We start from the raw sequence: 19,246 nt of genomic DNA, 5'->3' as shown, positions 1-19,246 counted from the left end.
CAAAGCCAGATCCATGAAGACCTGCGGGTTGGAGTGGAAGATCTTGAGTCGCCTGCTATAGAGCTCTGCCCTCAACCCTACTAAATGCTTTTAGGATGAATGGGAATGCTGACTGCACCTACATCAGTACCAGGTTTTACTAATACCCCTGTGATTGACTGATTCTTTTACTCTTGAAGAGCGCGTGCAGCTCGGAACACCCCGATCGATTTGTTGCAGCGTCGCCGTCGTCTCTGGGGCAGATCGGCCCAAAATTCTAACTTGCTGTTAGCACCGTTAGCACTCGAAAACGTTTGACTCCACCGTGTAAAATTTCTGATTTTTAGAAAGTGGTCTATATTTATTTATAAGGTTTACTCGGAAACAGAACGTTAACTCTAATAAACACCCCCTCACCTTCTCTCCCATAGACACTCCTCCAGATGTGACAATGACATCTGCATGACTTATTCCCTCGTTCAGGGCATTCAACAGGTCATCTGGGCTGCGAGGGAAACAAAGACACACACAATGACTACACTTTCATATTTTCATTCGTTTCCATAAAGCCATATTCACAATAAAGTGAACTGTTTTTTTTTCCCAAATCACAATCCCTCCCACTTGACTAAATTCTGATCAATTGTGCCCTCTATTGCAGAAAGTTCTAAGGAGTTAGAACTAAGGAGTTAGAACAAAAAAAGAAAATTAGGGCAATTGTTTTTTTTCTGCATTAAACACTCTGGTCAAGTGAAATAATAAGAAATTAACAAATGTGCCAAACTACAATATTGCACTGAAAAACTACTGAAAATGATTATATTGATAAACATGTTATTAATTCTTCAAAGCAAATTCATTTTAACGGCACTAATTTAATTAGCATTTCTGTTCGAGCATTTTTATTTAAAATATAATTAAATAAATATAAAAGGGGCAAAATTAAAACCTTCAGCGCAACACACATTTATTCTTGTCATTTCTTTCCTCTGATAGAAAATAAATAAAATAAACTCCTCCCAAAATCTTTTTAAAATCATTCAACATTTGTTTTACTGATGCACCAAACACCAAAATCCTCCATGATGCACACATCCGCCAATTAAAACCGTCGGTGCGGAAACACAGCAAAAGTTCCCTTTAGTGTCCTGATGGATTACGTAATTTAAAACACTATAATTACTTTAAAACATTTACAAGAACATTTTGATTTCATGGGCTATGTTGAGTATAGTTTCTAATGCAGCAAAGACTGAAACATAGACAAATATACTTGTCTCCAACAATTCCAAGGTTAATGGTAGGGTAGCCATGCTCTTGGATGGTAGCCAGTAGTGTGGAGCGGTTACTGTCCCTGATCTTTCCTGGGTGGAGGTCATCTTCCGGATTCAGCAACTACACAACACATTAACACCACTAGTGATTGGAACGGTGCACTGCACTAAAGTAAGACACACAACAACCAAAAAAAAAATAGGTGTAAAACATTGATGTACTCACTTCATTGCCAGTGGACATGACTGCCACGACTGGAAACTTGTGCACCTCCACCTCTGTGATTCCCACAGTGGCCAGCAGGCCGATTTCAGACGGCCCCATGTGTGTTCCTTTAGCCAGCACACATTCACCGCGCTTTATATCGTGACCAATCGGCCTGCGTGTGAGCACAAAGTTTACGCAAATGCAAGTGAAAGGTAAAAAAAGTGAAACAGGAAGAATGGAATTTTCTCGGACCTGATATCCTGGCCTGGGCGCGCTTGCACCCGAATCCGCACCTCCAGTTCCTCTGTGCCCTAAAAACAGCAACATGGGAATGCTTTAATATCAGATAATAAAAAATAAAATATGACAGGGTTTCATGGAAAACAGAGTAAAAATTGGGTGGTTTTAAAAAATGAGGGCCGGACTCACATCTTCAGACTCTCGCAGTAACTCTGTATCCTCCACCTGCACTACAGCATCTGCACCACAAGGGATAGGAGCTCCTGTAGTCACCCTCATCACCTGGCCCGGCATTACTGTGCGAGTAGGCTACACACACACACACACACTCACACAGTCAGCAATCTTTGTACAAAATGAACAACTATGCAGACTGCATGTGTCTATGTTCACAAGCACTGTAAAATTTGCTCACCTGTTCCCCAGCCTGGGACTCCCCGATGAGAAATCGATCTCCTGGCCCATCAGCAGCTTACAAACAAAGAAAAGAGGTTCCAGAATAAAAACTTTAAAAGAAGCAAACTGAGACGTCTTAGTAGTGGAACCGAAACTCTCACCTCGGACGGCATAGCCATCTTTCACCGAGGCCGGGAAAGGAGGCAGATTGTCTTTGGCGTAGACATCCTGAGCTAAAACACGACCCATTCCGTCTGTAAAACGACAACGAATGTCAATCGATAAAAACACAACTGTAGATGAGTAGAACACCTCATATGCAAATAAAACACCTGCAGCACTTCTCAGTGTGGAGTGATTAGAACCAGATTAGGGGTGGAGTTAACAATGGCCATTTATACACATGCCCACACACAATTATTTAACATCTCATTCCCAAAAGAAATCACTTTCAAGCTCTCCACTATAATATATTCACATGTATTGTTTTTAAAATGTATACTGGATTAAAAAAACAACAACATAACAATCCATGTAAAATAGTACTGACCTTAATTACAAAAATACAGTACTAAATCATGATAATTTGCTAAATAAAATAAAGATCAATCTATTAATCATATTAATAAATATTAAGGAATGTAAAAGATTGTAACAAACACTCCAAATAAAAATGCAAAATGAGTCAGTAAGTCACCTCTAGAGGCTGCTCTCATACTGTATAACGCAACCCGGAAAAACTATCAGTATGGATTTTTGCCAATAGTTCCAGCCATTATCTCTCGGTGCCGATTAATTAGCTGGTGAATCGGTCGACCTCTAGTTCTTTCCCAAACTGTTACCACAAATTTAGAGGTAGACAATTGCATACAAATTTTCAAAAAGCACATACCAATCTTATGCTTCAAATGGATGCCATGGTGAGTGATTTTTAATGAAATTTTTAGATTGTGCTGGACACAAATCAGTGTGATCGATAGAAGAACGAACTGCAGTATGAACCCTAGTTTGGTGTGCATTTTACCTCTATAGTTGATGATCTCAGTACCAAGAACAGGAGTCATCTCCAGCACAGTGATAAAGGCCTTGTCCATGGAGGTCAGAGGGAATGGGGACATGCGGTGTCTTCGGGCCACTTTTGTAATGTCTACTGCACTATGACCTAAAAGAGAGGGACATAAAAGTTAGTGTAAGGTTTGCACACAAACACACATGCACTAGAAATTTTATAACTCAAACTGAAACAAAAAGTAACACGCCAAATAAATAAACAAGGTACATCAGAGATAAATATATATATATATATATATATATATATATATATATATATATATATATATATATATATATATATATATAAATAAAACACTAATAAAAATAGTGCTAAATGAAATATCAATATATTAATTATTTGATACTGAGGAAATAGTTAAAATAGTTGCATCCAAAATGAATAAAAAAAAGCTACTTTAAATTAACAGCACATGGTGTCAGTGATTTGCCTCTAGAGGCCACTCTTGAACTATATAATGCAGCCCGGAAAAACTATCAGTATGGATTTTTGTTCCAGCAATCAACTATTGATACCGATTAATCATCAAAAACTAAATGACCTCTATTAAAAATGTCACTGGTTCCCAGGATTTTCATATAACGGCAGGGAGTGTAAGTGTCTGGAGCATGTGATTCCACTTATATCACACTAATTTGCCAAAGAATACAACGTAATGATTAATTTTTAAAGGCCCGACCTCCGACCAATTAAAACCGAGTGTTTGCTGTGACGTGGTACAACCGAATATAATGTAAGAAGAAGAATTATAATAATAAGATTGGCCATGTAAGGAAAAGTGTTGCAGTTGCATTATCCATAGCTTTCATTTGACCTGAAACACAAGATTAGAATGTAAGGAGAAGAAAAGAAAAAGACCGATCATACACGCATGCAGTGTCTCATCACTCACTTGCTCTGAGGATGTTCTCTTTGCTGCCACACCGTGACTGCACCTACAGACAAAGAGGAAGGAAAACTGAAAGGGGATAAAATAAAGAAAAATATAAAAACCTGCTGTCCAGAATGGCTGCATGGCTGACCTGGTCATCTAAACACTCATGCCACAGTAACCAACACCAAATTTTATTAAAGACAAATAATTCCGCATTTATTATGGTTTTCACCCTGGTGTTGCTACAGAAAAACTATCATAATTTCCAGACTATTAAGCGCACCCAAATATAAGCCGCACCCACTGAATTTTTCAAAGATTTTTATTTTGAACATAAATAAGCCGCACCTGTCTATACTGTCTACATTAAAACTAATGAACTTTACACAGGCTTTAACGAAAGACAGTGTCTGTTACATGGCTTGTATCTAAACAGTAGCCTACCAAGAAAGTCATTGTTCACTGTCTTCCTTCTTTCTTTCACAACAATTTCTCTCGGGAGTTTATCTTTTGGCATCGTCGTGCGTTTAAAAATCACCATCGGTGAAGCTTTTTCCTGATGCCGTGCAGCTCAGAACACAGATGAAGTGCGTTTTTTCATGCCCGTTGTTTTCAGCGTGGCGAATGATTCGCATTTCCTGTAGACAGTCCGAGTGAGCAACAGGTCAAACGTCAGAGGAACATCATCCATATTTATGATGTGGTGGCCCGATTCAGTGGGAGCGCATCTGATTTAATATAAAGAGTTTCATTGGTTCACCTGAACCCGTTCGGCAATTTCATTGGTCTAATGTTATGGGGCTCATTTTTTTGGCTTGAAACTTGTGAATCCGGGAAAAACCCAGGAAAAATCCATAAATTAGCCGCTTCGTTGTTTAAGCTGCGGGGTTCAAAGCGTGGGGAAAAAAGTAGCGGCTTATAGTCTGGAAAATACGGTACTCTAAAACCCGAAGCTGGAGGTGAAGTTTCATATGACTGCTAAACTCACCAAAGTTTTGCTCTTGTGAAGTCGAATTGTTAGTAGAGTTTTCACTAGTGGTCGAGTGGTATATCGCCGAGACCGATATATCGGCCGATATTTGTAATGCCGGAAACTGAATTGTTAACTATGCATTATACATATTTTTTGAATATTAATTTGTTCATTAGTTATAAATGTTATTTTTAACCTGCAGTAAGAAGCAGTAATTATTTGTGTGACTGAAAAAAACCAAATTAAACAATAGTTTGCATTTTGTTTTTCATTTTAATAGATGGCGGAAAAGAAAAATTCCCTGTGGGTAAACGTTACAAGACAAGGAAAAGCACTAAACGGCTTTCCCTGAAGTGTTACCTCATTTGTTTATTTAAATTTTAGAAATATTTTTTATAGATGTTTTAGCAGACAAAACTGATGAGGTGCTCCTGAAATAAATTAGTTTTTTTCATTTGTACAAATGTCAACTAGTAAATATTTTTGCTGTACATTAGAGAATCTTATGTATTAGATCAGCCATATATTGGCCTATTGGCCAGATTGCTGTTCAACAAGTACATTAAATGAAATTTTACTGTAAATGTCTGAGATTAATAAAAAAGAAAAAAAAGTGACTGTCAAAATTAGATGCAAAATAGGAGAGAACGTAAACCCAAAATAATCCAAAGAACGAAATTGAACATGCACAAATGGGTCTGATAGCCAAATGGCAAACACATTTCAGATAAGGCAGAGTCTGGAGAGGAGAAAGAGTGAGTAAAAAAAGCACACCAGAAAAAACAAAAAAAAAATATCAAAAGCTAGAAGTTTAAGCTCCGAATGCAAAGATGAGATTAAAGATGCTTTTTTGTACATTAGGAATATTAAGTGCTGAGATCGGCTCTATAGCCCTCCAGCTTAAATTGATGGAAGAAATGGAAAAAGAAAAGGCTGAGACATAAAACTACAGTTACACCACATGAACAAAAGTATTGGGACACCTGCTGGTGCCAAGAAAGTGCAGAATGAGGTGTTTCACAACCTGAAGACTTTCACACTATAGTACCTTGTTAAAGTGGAGGAGTCTGTAAACACCCTACTGTATCACCCCCACCTACACAGAGCCAAGAATAAATCCACTACAGTACCTGTAGCTCCCCCCCACCACCATCTGCGGTGCCTCTACAGCACTCCCCATTTTTGCACCTCTGCTGATTGTCCAGATTTGGTGCCAGGAATTAAGGTAAAACCTGTCTGAAAGCTGTTCAAGCAAATCTACTAAAATTGATCAAATTGATCATTGATGTGGCAACACAAGTGTTTCTGTTAGTGAGAACCCAAGGAATAAGCAGCTAAGGATCACTGTCTTACTGTAGACAAATGAGAAATAGTCATTGCTTTTGCTTGAGTAGTGAAATATTAAATACTGAGCAAATTATGGGTCTCTGGGACCTGCGGTTTGGTGTGAACAAGCAGTTTTAAAAGAAGAGAAATCCTAACAAACACAAAAGCACCTAGCAACTAGCGCCTGGACTTCTCTCTCTGTCTCACTTTTCCTTTGTTGCACAATTTTTTGTACAATTGCTAATGGTCACTTAACAGGCACAGCACAGTGTCACTTTAATAACACCACATGGTAATGGTAAAATAATTTGTCATACACCTTCCTCCCTTTCTCTCTAATATTTGTGTGCGTGTGTGTGTGTGTATATATATATATATATTATTTTTTTTTTTTTACTACACACACACACTGTATATATATTTCCGACTTAAATCCGCCATATATCCGCACGCGTGTGTGTGTACAAATCTTAATGCAAAAAGAGACAGGAGAGTGGAGCGGTTTACCTGGTCCAAGGTAGAGTACCTTGACTTGAGTGAGATGACCTCATCCAAGTGTGCCCTGAACTCTCTCCGTGATGCCTGGAGAAAGCCACACAACACCGCACACAGTACAGATGCTGACATTACCCCTCATAGTGACCAGCAGCAGAGGTGGAAAGATTAATATTCTACTTAAGTAAAAGCACTGATACTTCAGTGAAATTTTACTTAAGCACAGGAAGTTACCGGTCAAAAAAATCTACTCGAGTAAAAGTAAAAAGTAACTAATTAAAAAACAAAAACAAAATACAAAAAAAAAAAAACCACACTACAGTTCCTAAAAAAATAAATAAAAAATCTGTTACAATGTTCAATCATTGTTTTTCAGATAGTGAGCGCACACATTGAACAACTTTTGATTCAACAGCATTTTGCTTTCAGCTGGGTCTACATCACCAGCATCTGTCTTGTCAATCTTCCTCTTTCTTTTCTGTGAGTTTAGCACGTTTGCCCAACAATCAATATGTGGTGAAGATTCAGGGGTGCGATTTTTCCACCCTTGCAAATTTTTTATATTATTATTACTTTTTACTCCAGTAATGGAAATGATTTTTAATGTAGTTAAGTGCAATACTTCAAAAACAAAAAAAGTAGACAAAAACACTACTCAAACGCAGTAACGTGAGTAAATGTAATTCATTACTTTCCACCGTTGACCAGTGTTTCTCTCATCCCTACCTATAGCTAGAGATTACGCATTAAACACACCGTATACGCTCATACCAGCGCTACGGCTCTGCCGATGTACAGATGAAAGAAACGTACTGAAGTGGCTCAAAATGTATTAAATGAATAGAAATTGCCAAAACTAGCTGAAAACATTAACAGCATAATATAATGAAGTTATCTACAGACAGTCAACCAGAAAGCTATGCACCACTGTTGTACAGTTTGCTATTTCATATATACACTATAAGGACAAAAGAATTGGGACACCTGATTTTTCCAGCCATATGTGATTCTTGGCGACACGCAATTATAATGGAGGTCATTCGCATTTCGTTTTCCCTTCACTTGAACTAGGAGACCCATCCCTGTTCCAGCATGACAATACACCTGTGCACAAATTCCATTCTATTCTATTAAACACCTTTCAGATAAACTGGAACGTCTCAGGCCTCCTCACCTCACCTACATCAGTACCTGACTTTACTAACACCCTTGTTACTGAATAGCCACAAATCTTCACAAACACAATCTAGTGGAACATATTCCCCAAAAATTGAAGGTTATTAGAGCAGCAAATTGGGACTCAATGTGAAATGGGATGTTCGTAAAGTAAATATTTAAAACCTTTGTCCTTGTAGTGTATTCAGCAAACGGTTTATGCACAAATGTTTAAAAATTATTATTTTTGCAGTATTATTATATTATTATTATTTTGCTTTTTTTGTGGGGGTTAAAAAAAATAAAGACTTAATTTAAAATGAGAGAATGAGACGTGAAGAAGAAAAAAAGAAATGGGGAAATGGTAGCTCAGTGGTTCAGGCATTTGGATTGGAAGATCACAAGTTTGTTTATATAATAAATGATATTTTTGTTATAATATATAAAGTAATATTAATTACATTAATAATTAACTGTATTTATTATTATCTATTTATTAATATTAAATATTTTTTTATCCCTTTTTTAATTTACAGTACACTTTATATTACACTATTATATTATACTTGTATTATACTTTTATTTTTTTTCAAATTTATTTCTTCATATCTTATTTCTATTTCATGTTGAACAGAAGCATTTCACTACACATTCGTACTCTCCAGCAATGTGCATGTGACCAAAAAATAAAAATCCCAGCACCACCAAGCTGCCACTGCTGGGCCCTTTACTCAAAAGGGCGACAGCCAAATGCCATGATTGTAAATGTAAATGTGTTTATGGGAAAACATGCTTTTGTGGATCTTTTAAAAAAAAAAAAAAAAAAAAAGGCTAATCAATAGACATGAACAGAAATTGGGTTTAGCAGGATAACACAAAGGCATAGCAGTAAAAAAGCAATAATAATTGAAAACATGAAGAACACATGATGAAACAGGTGGTAATGAAATCAGCTTCACTGGCTTTCCTACAATGAAGACAATTCAGTTTTACACTCGCATAAATGACCCTAAATCAGTGTAGGGGGGCAGCAACTAACACAAGGGCTAAAATCAATAGGCATTTGGGCAGCAAAGGGGAAGAGGAGAAAGGATTCAACCCAAGATAGAGGAAGAGGGGAAGACTATATCTTACAGTATATTTTCACAGATAGCAACATCTACTGATCAATAAAAGGTGGAAAAATGGGTGAAAAAGTCAAAATGCCGGACCGAGAGATCTTTATGCTCCTATGATGGATTGAGGGCATCTCTATGGAAAGTGTAGAAACAAATGGTTTTTGAGAGACGCGTGCATGTTCCTTTTGTTTCTATGCAAAATCGGTAATTTACCTAACAAATATATAAATATATGAGATGGGTTTTTTTGTCTCTTCAAATATTCTGCTGTAATACTTTGCCATGCCTTGTGTAAAACTTCACTAGTGCTAGGTTTCTTTCTTGTGATCCAATGCATCCCAGAGCAGTTCAACAGGATTTAGGTGTGGTGACTGGGCAGACCATTGTATGATAGATAACACTCCAGGCAACTGTTTGCTTTCTAGATAACGCTTACAGAGCTTGGACGTCCGCTTTAGGTAATTGTCTTGTTGTATGGGGAAGTCGCTTTCCATTAGCCACAGTCCGGATGGAATTGCGTGGTGCTGAAGTATGGTTGCCATGTTGGTATTTTTCACCTGGAATTGGTCTCCAACCTTCCCTGCTCCAAAATAACCCCAAACCATTAAGCATGTAGGTCCATGTCTGATTGTGGGGGTGATGTTCTCCATCTTACATATGTTCTTCTGTTAGAGCCAAAAATGTCTAATCAGTCTACAGAACCTAATTACAGTCATTCAATGTCCTTTGTCTTTTACCTAATTTGTTGCATATAAAGAAAAGGAACATAAATTTGTCTGAAAAATATAGAACATAGATAGAACATCCTATGGCTTTTAGATCAATTTGATGTGAATTAGCATAGAATAAAAAAAAAGCACAAGCTACGCTCGTATTAAACATTACCTGACTCGACTTGGCCACCAAAAGAATCCACAAAATTAGGCCGAGGCTGAAAACATGCGCACGCCACTTTCCACGCAAAGGTTTCTTAAAAAAACAGCAATAAAAAAGGGTGGTGTTTATAAATGAGACCCCTAGAGAGGTAAACACAGAAGACGCTGCAGAATGAAAAAAATGGAGGAACTGAGAGAAAACAGCAAAAGGGAGAGGAGAAGATTCGAACTCAACAGAAAGTTTGGGATCATTTTAAACTAAAAGATGAAGAAAACACCGCACAGTGCGTTTACCTTTTTAAACGTCATTTGAAATTGATTTCTTGTATTTTGAGTATTGCTTTAATATCTTTAATAAAGAAAAAGCACTTATACTAATTCTTCTTATATACATATACGTAGGATACTTGATTACTAAAATAATCTATAAATATATTGAGGGTCACAGAGGAGATTAATTCTGTTAATTTAACGTAACCTTGTAAAGATTGCTTTTGCGTTATAATACAGAGTGCCACTGGAAATCAGTAAGACTGAAAAAAAAACAGTGAAAGAGACATAAAATGAACTTTATCATATGAGCAAAATGTCTCTAAAAACAGCTCCAAGTCTCCTGCCAAAATTATAATTACATTTGTACTGTAAGCTGTCTGTCCAAGCAGAGAAAATCTCCACACTGAAACAGTGCTCTGAATAAAATGAAAATGCCAGATATCTCAAATGCAAACACAAGAAATTATTAAGAGCCAGCTTTTGTTTTTAAACAAGGGTTCAGTCAACCAAAAACCTAAAGCAGATAATAGCAAGACAATTTCTCAATGCATGGAGCTTCAGCTGCTGGAATGGGTTGCAGTCAATGAAAAGCAGGGGCAAGAGAGATAAAGTCAAAGAGAGAAAGAAAGTTGATTAAAAGGGGAAGAATCTTACTTTAGGAGTGGGGCAGGAGGCAGTGGACAGGCGGGACTGTTGAACACGGGGAGACTCTGAGGGCGTAGTGCTGAGAGAAGCCGTGTCCCGCGGCAAGACCTGCACTCCACGGGAAATGATGGCATCCGGAATCTGTGGGGGAAAAAAAATTAAGTTTAAAAGTTGTAGCAGGAAGGACATTTATTCACGAGTCGGTCTGGTTTCTTTTCACAGAAAACCGCAATGTAATGTCCGTCCGTCCGTCCGTCCATCCATCCATCCAACCATTCATTCATCCAACCATCCATCCATCTTTGCAATCCATCCATCCACCTATATTATATATTTATCTACCAAAATATCTACGGTACACACATGCTGTTCACTGTGTTTGCAGATTATACAGTGTGTGGCATAGTGTGTTAATATATTGAGAGTGACAGAGGAGATAGCTGTGAATTTAACATAAACTTGTAAAGACTGCAGATTAAAACCCTGATGCTTTCCTGAAAAAGCCAAAAACAGCCCAGCACCCCACTACCTTTCATCACGTATCTCACCCAACAACGCATCATGCTGCTTCAGATCATCGAGCAATGCTTGAATGGTCCCACCAGTAAAGACATGTTTCTAGACTGCTTCCAGGCTATGGGACGAACATCCACTTGAAATCCGAACAACGGAATCACTAGCATTCTTCAAGCGACGTCTAAACGACCTACTTCTGCCAGAGGTTCATAAATTCTTTAAATAAAAAAAATAATAATAATAATAATTGCTTTCTAACTAATTTCTCCCAATTTTCCAATTTATTATCCAATGGATTCTAAATAAGAGCGTCTGCCAAACGCCATAACTGTAAACCTTTTCATCACCGGTGAAAGACCACAGAGTTTTTTAATGAGCGGAATTTATAGGAAACAAGAGTTTTCATGCAAATGAAAAGTACATAACCATTTATAATTGAATGCCAATCCTTTTTTTAATCTGGCAACCCACAGACCCCAAAAATTTCATTCTCATGAAAGGTATATATAAAGGTAAAATATTACTCCAGTAAAAGTGTCTCTTTTTGAAAAGACGCTGTTACTATTAACACAACAATCTATTAATAAAATGACATTAATAAGTCAAACACTGACATTTATTACAATTATTATGAGCCCAATACCTTCTTAACTACTTAAAAATAAAATGCACAAATGAGGGTACGGGTGATGTGGCAAGTTTGAGTCAGGAGTTTCTTCCATCATTTATTCCTCTCAAAATGTCCTGCTTGCTGCTGAGCTGACGCTGAACTGTATGTTCGTGTGGAGTAAATGCCCCCGAGTTCACGCTCGACCCTGATTGGTGGCTTGCTGCGATATTGACCAGTTAAGTTTCACAAAATGTATTTGAGTAAAAATTACGGTATTTGACTTTGAAATGTAGTGAAGTTAAAGTCTCCCCAACTGTAAAAACTTCAGTAAAGAACAGATATGTGAAAAAGCTACTCAAGTAAAGATACAAATTACATTTACTTCCTCACTGTCCACCACTGGTTTAAACAAAAAAAATTATTACTTGAAGCTTAAGACATCGTGACAGCAAATTTAATTCCCAATTTTATGACTTTAGGATTTGAACTCAAGACCTTCGGATCCAGCCACAACAAGCTGCCACACCTGGGCCCCTGAGCGACGCCCTTAACCCCATAGATGCTCAGTTGTGTGAATGAGATAAATGTATGTCGCTCAGATAAGGGCATCTGTCAAATGCCGTAAATGCACTCAGGCCAGATAAAGCCTGAGTGATAACTTCTATCTGTTAAAATAAGAGTAATGAGTATTGATACTGATAAATAAATAAATAATTTAGATCATGTTCACTGTTGAAAAAAAAAAGAAAACGTATGAGAATATTATTTTATTTATTTTATTATTTATATATATATATATATATATATATATATATATATATATATATATATATATATAACATTACATATTGATTCTGATGTGTGTGTGTATATAAACAGGTGTTACCTACCTTGTCTCCACAGGAGCAGGTGAAATGAGAGGGAAGGGTGGTGGGAGGGACGAAGCAAGTCAACGGTTGCCCCCCTTTGGCCATGACAACAGCATGGGTGGGATGGAACACACTCTGATGATGAACATGGCATAGACACACAATCATATGCACAGAAAGGATCATCAAAGACAAATGCTCGATCACAGAGGGGGGAGGGGGACGATGGAGTTAATGCTTTGACCAGTCTCGTGGAATCAACGGAAACTAATTTAGGTAACGATCAACATATTAATATATTTTTTTTTAATTGCACTAAACTAGCATTTGAACTTGATTTAATAGGCACGCCAAACAGGACTGGTCTTACTTTTGTGGTTTGCACTAGACATCAAACCTACCCACCTTTGCAGCGATGGCAGCTGCTGTGATATGAGAGGAGCCGCTGTCCTCGGTCGAGGCAACTCCGCTGTCCTTCTTTTCCTCCTCTTCTTCCTCGCACTGAATGCTCTTGTCCTCAGTATGCTTGTGAGGGCTGGTGACGGGGAGAGGTGAAAGAGGAGGTGGGGGTGAGGGCAGGTCCTCCAGAGCATTGTGAACCTCCTTTACTTTTACTATAGCGTCACGCAGAAGGTCAATGGCATGAGGCAGGGCAGGCATGATGAACTGGAAACACTCCTGGAGAGAAAGGTAGTATTGTAGTTACTTATTTAGAATTCACTTCAGCTGAACAAGTAGACATTTATACCAGTCTCTGTGATAACCTTGTTTTATTTTTTAACAAATCAACAAATGAACCTTCCTGTTAATATACAGATGGCAACCGGAGTGTCACTACACCACTGCCGACCCCCTGGCACATGTGACAGCAATTACAGAATATCACAGTCCATCGAGGCAGATGCAGAGGTGAAATCATTGGCAGCCATAATCACGCCTAAAAGTTACAAGACTTTCGGTATGGCGCACATGTGAACCGAAGGAGATTCTTGTTTTACATGCGGAACACAGTTAAAATCTAATCTTATTCAGCGGTGGACCGCAAGTTTCTTTTAGTCTCTGCCTCGCAATTTTGAGTGCAGTGTAACCATGGCTACTCCATCCGTATGAAAATCCGTGCGAAATCGCTGCCACTTCCTGTCAATGGCGACTTTTTAACGGCAGTCTTGCGATACGGATTCTTTTGCGTTTTATGTCATTTGCTTCAAGAATCCTTTTTAAAAGGAGAAAATTCTGACAATTCCGCATATCGAGGGAGTGAATAAATGAGGAATAGAAGGAATGAATTCATGTATGAATAAATAAACTATTTTATTGCGAAAAATTTTATATTAAATGTAAAAAAAACTTCTGTATTACCCAAATCGGGTCTAATAATTGTAAATTGAAACAATCAATGAAGACAAAGCTCAGCAAGATATAGAGGGATGAATGCTTTCGTGAAGTCTATGTATCAAAAACTCCATTTCAACTCAACCTCAAGTTTTCCTGAAAAAAAAAATGATATAAAAAAATGCCTAAAAAGTTCTTGTTTTTTCACACACACAGCCGTACCTGTGAGCCTTTCTTGCTTCCAGGCAGATTAATGATAAGCGTTTTGCCTCTGATGCCGCATACAGGTCTAGAGAGAGTGTAGGTGAAGGTGATTAACACAAAGCTGACAGAAATATGTGTGAGCGTGTTTGTGTGTACATGTTCACCTGGAAAGCATGCCGAGAGGTGTGACGTTTAAGGAGCCCATAAGCATGGCGAGAGCCATCCCTGGAGCTTCACGCTCGATCACTTCCCTCGTGGCCTGGAAATTAGTGACAGAAGAAAGAAAATAAATAAATAAATAAAAAATATAGTTCTGGCATTTGAGGGAAGTTTTACTGAAAATTAAGTCAAGATTAGCAAGACAATCATCAAAAATCCTATTTGAGGGAATATCTTTGTTTGACCTCTGCAGTTCTCATAATGGCTAAAATACATGTGCAAACATTTACAAACTATACAGACAGAGGTTTATCAGCATTCCAGTTCAATTAAAAGGTGTTCGCTCATTTTTTCAATAATCAGTGTTTCAGTGTTCTCAGTTTTCCATACTAATCTAGACCTGAAAATCATTAAAATCAAACTCCATACTTTTAAAATATTTTTCCAAAATGCGTAGGAACCCTATTGCAATCATTATTTTCCTCTGATGAAATTCTGCCACTGTCAGAAGTTTCAGACATTTTCCTGCACTTTAACTGCTCCTACGATGACAGTCAATCCAAGAACCAATACGAGTCAGGTGGACAGTACAGCGAAAAGAGAACCTTGTTGAGTTATGGAGGGAAAAGGAGTGTTTGTATGACACTTTTATTATCAAGGAGTGTCATGAACAAAATGAAAGCTACAGATAGTTTTAGTTTAGTTACGGTTAGCGAGAGAACGCAGGACTGAACATTCACAAATCAATGACGTAAACATTTCGGATGGGTCTTTTTCTTGTGTGTGTCAGTTTTTGACTGTCCCACAGTCTCACAAGCAACAATCGCAAAGGACTATAAAGAAAATCGCAAAGTGTGAGCCTGGCATAACAGAGGGACGCGGGTAAGTCCAGTCCCTGCTGAAGAGAAACATCCCCAGAACAGTATACTGCCACCACCATGCTTTAAAGTAGGTATGGTACAGTGTTTGGTGTGCTGTATTTGATTTTTGCCAAGTATAGCACTTGGAGTTCAAGGACTCAAGATCCTCTAGTCTAACACATGTAAACCCTTTGTTCTTAGAGCTGGCTTTGTGCATAGGGTTTATATTCATTCTGGAACACATTTGGGTCTCCTAGTTGAAGTGAAAAGAAAACTGAATGCCACTGCGTCCGTAGACAACCTATACAAATGGGTGCCTCCAACCTTGTGGTGAAAGTTTAAGGAAGAACCACATATGGCTGGTGTCTCAATATTTTTGTTCATATAGTGTACGCATACTTTTGCTGATTTCTACATTCATCTGCATAAACATGGACTGGAATGAACTAGTTAAAGTACCTCTGGTGTAACATCACGAGGAGCAAATCCGGTTCCACCGGTGGTCAAGATAAGGTTAAGCTCTTTTTCATCACACCAGTCCACCAAAGTCTCCTACAGACACATACACACACAGTTACCAAAAAAACTGCATCCTAGATAAAGGGAATCATAATGTCTTAACTTTGCAATGCTATGGGGAAGAAACAGTCAGTGTTCACATGTGTGCAGAGGAAACAGCAAAATATTTACCTTGATTTCATCTATCTCATCAGGTACTATTTTGTATGCAGATATTATCCCTCCAAGTCTGTGGAACACAGAAAAATAGACGGCGCATACAAGTAAATGCCTCAGCACCCGCAGCGAAACCACGGTGATGCATCGCTGAGGTTTAGAAAATCAAATAATTACACCATGTCACGGTCACCTTTTGTAACTAATTAGTACACCCTCAAATACTTTTCAAACAGGAAAGAAGCATAGAAGAAGCACAGGAAGGACTAAGAAGCATTGTTATAAAATTCCTTTTTCAGACGTTTGACCTTGCATTGACCTACAGATTGGCTAGATTCTTAACTAGCTCATCTGCGAGTTGCAAAAACTTAAACCCTGCAATCATTGAACAACTCTTTCTAGAAATATGCTAACAAAAATCTGAAACAGATGAGAAAACGGATGTCAGATGCAATCATAATGCTTTCACCACAAAATTAAAAAATACTGTGCTGAAATAAACTTCCATGGTGCTTTAATACGCACATGTTTAAAAGACCACTGACTGCAAATGGTAGCTAGAGGTCGTACGATTGATTAGTTTTGCCACCAATAGTTGATTGCTGGCAAAAATGCTGATAGTTTTTCCAGGTTGCGTTATACAGTACGAGAGTGGCCTCTTAAGGCGTATTGTTTATTTCAAGTGTCTTTTTAATTGATTTTAGGTGTAAGGTTTTTTTTACTTGGAGTGTTACCTTTTGTTTCAGATTGAATTTATTTAATTTGATCTTTTATTCAATATATATTAAAATAAGCAATTTAATAAATTTTTATGATTTTTTTTTCATTACTGTTTTCCATAGTGTTTTTTTTTCTTTTTTTTATCCAGTATCCATTTTAAAAACTATATCAGTTGATTCATCGGTTATCAGCAAGTACGAGCCAACCTAGCTATTGGTATCGATCAACCTCTCGCCGAATTTTAAACCACACTGGGAAAACAGTTTTGTATTGCATTACAGCAAGTATAGTCAGACTTATTTAGGTACAGTGGTCCCCCGGTTATCGAACTTAATTCGTCCCTTAAAACCGTTCGAAATCCGAAATGTTCAAAAACCGGACCTAATTATCCCATAAGAAATAATGGAAAAACAATTAATCCGTTCCCGAACTCCACCAATACCCAAGAATTAAATTTTTTTTCCTGTTTTTAGCCGTATTAATACTGTCAGGAATCCCCCCTGCCACGCCCCCTTCGGTGGCTGTCATACCTCGGTGCTTCAGGGAATGCCCTGTTCCTTCGCTCATGCGTGCCCCGCCCACATTGAGCTCATCGCAATCAGGCATCCTCCGTAAAGCACCGTGGATATTATTTATGGACTGCCTTTTGCCGGATTATCCCGATCTCTGCGGGTATTTTGTGTTGGCTCGGTAAAAGTATAAATTAACACCTTTACAAGAGTAAGAAACAAAATTATTACTGTACTTACCGCTAAATATTACTAATATTGTTCACAAACAGAAGCTGCGATAGATGCTTACTCAGCGATGGTTGAAGCGGAAGCAGTTTCTTCCCCTTGCGCTGGGTTGGGCAGCGTGGGTGGCGTTCGATAACTGGAACTTTATTCCATCACCGGACCCAAATTTCGTTCGGAAAACCGTTCGCTAACCGGAATGTTCGATATCCGAGCCGTTCGATAACCCGGGGACCACTGTATAAGTAACTACTGGGCTGTAGCCCCAAATTATTCTATGGATAAAATACATTAAAATTTTTTTTATTAATTCTACTTGGGCTAGCCAGAAATCATGGTACTATCCTGTCCATGTCTGCACACAATAATACTCAAAGTGTACTCACAAGGATGGGTCATGAATGAGATCTTTAAGGTTGATTCCACTCCGGTCTTCGGCAAGGTTTCTGAAACAGCTGTCGCTTACTGTGAGGTAGGAGGGGGTGGGAGGAAGGGGTTATAGGGTCAAAAGACAATGAGAAAGTAAGTCAAATATAGCTAAACAATCATTTATACATTTTACAGGTACACATTATATATACACAGTACCAACACAAAAATCTTTGTACCCCTATAAAATAAAAGAAATATCAAAACACAAAAAAATGTGCTTTATTCACAACATTTTGCCTTAAAACATCAAACTTATGAAAGAAAAAAGCCTATTTTTTTTTGCAAAATTGCTCAAGCTGTGTTAAGCAGAAATGGACTTCTTTCTTTAAGTCCATCCAGAGATCTTCTATCAAGTATAGGTCATGGCTCTGGGACTCAAAGACATTTACCCTCCTATCCATAAGCCAATTACATTGTTTTTTATTGCGGTATGCTGAGGATCGTTGTCGTGTGCAGAGGGATGCAGGTTTTCCTCAAGATCTGCGATGTACTTGGCAGCATCCATTGTCTCTTCAATTCTCACCAATTGCCTCTGGAGAGAAACATCCCCACAGCATAATGATGCCACCACCATGCTTCACAGTAGGTACGGTATGTTTTTTGTAGTGTGTGGTATGCTGTGTTTGGTTTAAGACAAACATAGCACTTGGAATTCAGTCCAAAAAGGTTCATTCTGGTCTCACCTTTTGCCAGATAGTATGGTAGTCTTCCAGGTGGGTTTTTGCATAATCCAAACTAGACTGTGTGGGGCACTTTTTGAGGAAAGGCTTCTTTCTTGCCATAAAGGCCAGCTTTGTGTAAATCTTGTGAGATAGTTGCCAAATGCACAGTCCGACCAGTTCCAGCCATACAGCCTTGCAAATCCTTCAAAGTTTCCTCTAGGCTCTTAAGAGCTTCTCTGATCAATGTCCTCCTGGCTCGATCATCCAGTTTGGATGGATGACCTGATCTAGGCAATATGTTGGTGGTACCATACGCTTTCCATAAATTAGTGATGCTTTGCACATTACTATGCTATTACTTAGCTTTTTTGCAGCCCTCTCCTAACTTGTGCCTTTCTACAACTTAATCCCAGAGGCCTTTTGAAACCACTTTCCCAACTGTGGCGAATTCTTTGCAGTACCGTGCGCTAATAACAGTGGAATCTTCAAGAAACAGCTGGTTTTAACCAAAACCACTACAATTGATGTCAGGTGACATCACATTAGTCTGGTGTTTGATCTTGAATTTGA

General features: G+C 38.1%; 1 protein-coding gene across 7 annotated transcripts in view; it reads right to left on the bottom strand.

Annotated features, from left to right (window-relative positions):
• The window catches only part of LOC124390162 (gephyrin-like), a 36,848-nt gene that overhangs the window by 13,294 nt on the left and 4,308 nt on the right, over positions 1–19,246 (bottom strand). For 2 of the 7 annotated variants that reach the window (XM_046855931.1, XM_046855935.1), the window contains exons 2-19: positions 17,969–18,047; positions 16,144–16,201; positions 15,913–16,005; positions 14,599–14,693; positions 14,453–14,519; positions 13,304–13,576; positions 12,920–13,033; positions 10,913–11,044; positions 6,850–6,924; positions 4,062–4,104; positions 3,122–3,259; positions 2,259–2,351; positions 2,117–2,172; positions 1,891–2,010; positions 1,714–1,772; positions 1,480–1,633; positions 1,253–1,374; positions 397–484 (exon numbers count right to left, since the gene is read on the bottom strand). In XM_046855931.1, the coding sequence (XP_046711887.1) occupies positions 397–484; positions 1,253–1,374; positions 1,480–1,633; positions 1,714–1,772; positions 1,891–2,010; positions 2,117–2,172; positions 2,259–2,351; positions 3,122–3,259; positions 4,062–4,104; positions 6,850–6,924; positions 10,913–11,044; positions 12,920–13,033; positions 13,304–13,576; positions 14,453–14,519; positions 14,599–14,693; positions 15,913–16,005; positions 16,144–16,201; positions 17,969–18,047 (1,859 nt within the window). The remainder of the gene's footprint in view (positions 1–396; positions 485–1,252; positions 1,375–1,479; positions 1,634–1,713; positions 1,773–1,890; positions 2,011–2,116; positions 2,173–2,258; positions 2,352–3,121; positions 3,260–4,061; positions 4,105–6,849; positions 6,925–10,912; positions 11,045–12,919; positions 13,034–13,303; positions 13,577–14,452; positions 14,520–14,598; positions 14,694–15,912; positions 16,006–16,143; positions 16,202–17,968; positions 18,048–19,246) is intronic. The other 5 variants (XM_046855933.1, XM_046855938.1, XM_046855932.1 and 2 more) reach the window with 3 other exon arrangements.

Source organism: Silurus meridionalis, chromosome 8 (assembly GCF_014805685.1).
Source record: "Silurus meridionalis isolate SWU-2019-XX chromosome 8, ASM1480568v1, whole genome shotgun sequence".
NCBI lineage: Eukaryota > Metazoa > Chordata > Actinopteri > Siluriformes > Siluridae > Silurus > Silurus meridionalis.
Note: the sequence above shows the minus strand (reverse complement) of the source record. Positions and strands in the feature narration are given on the sequence as shown.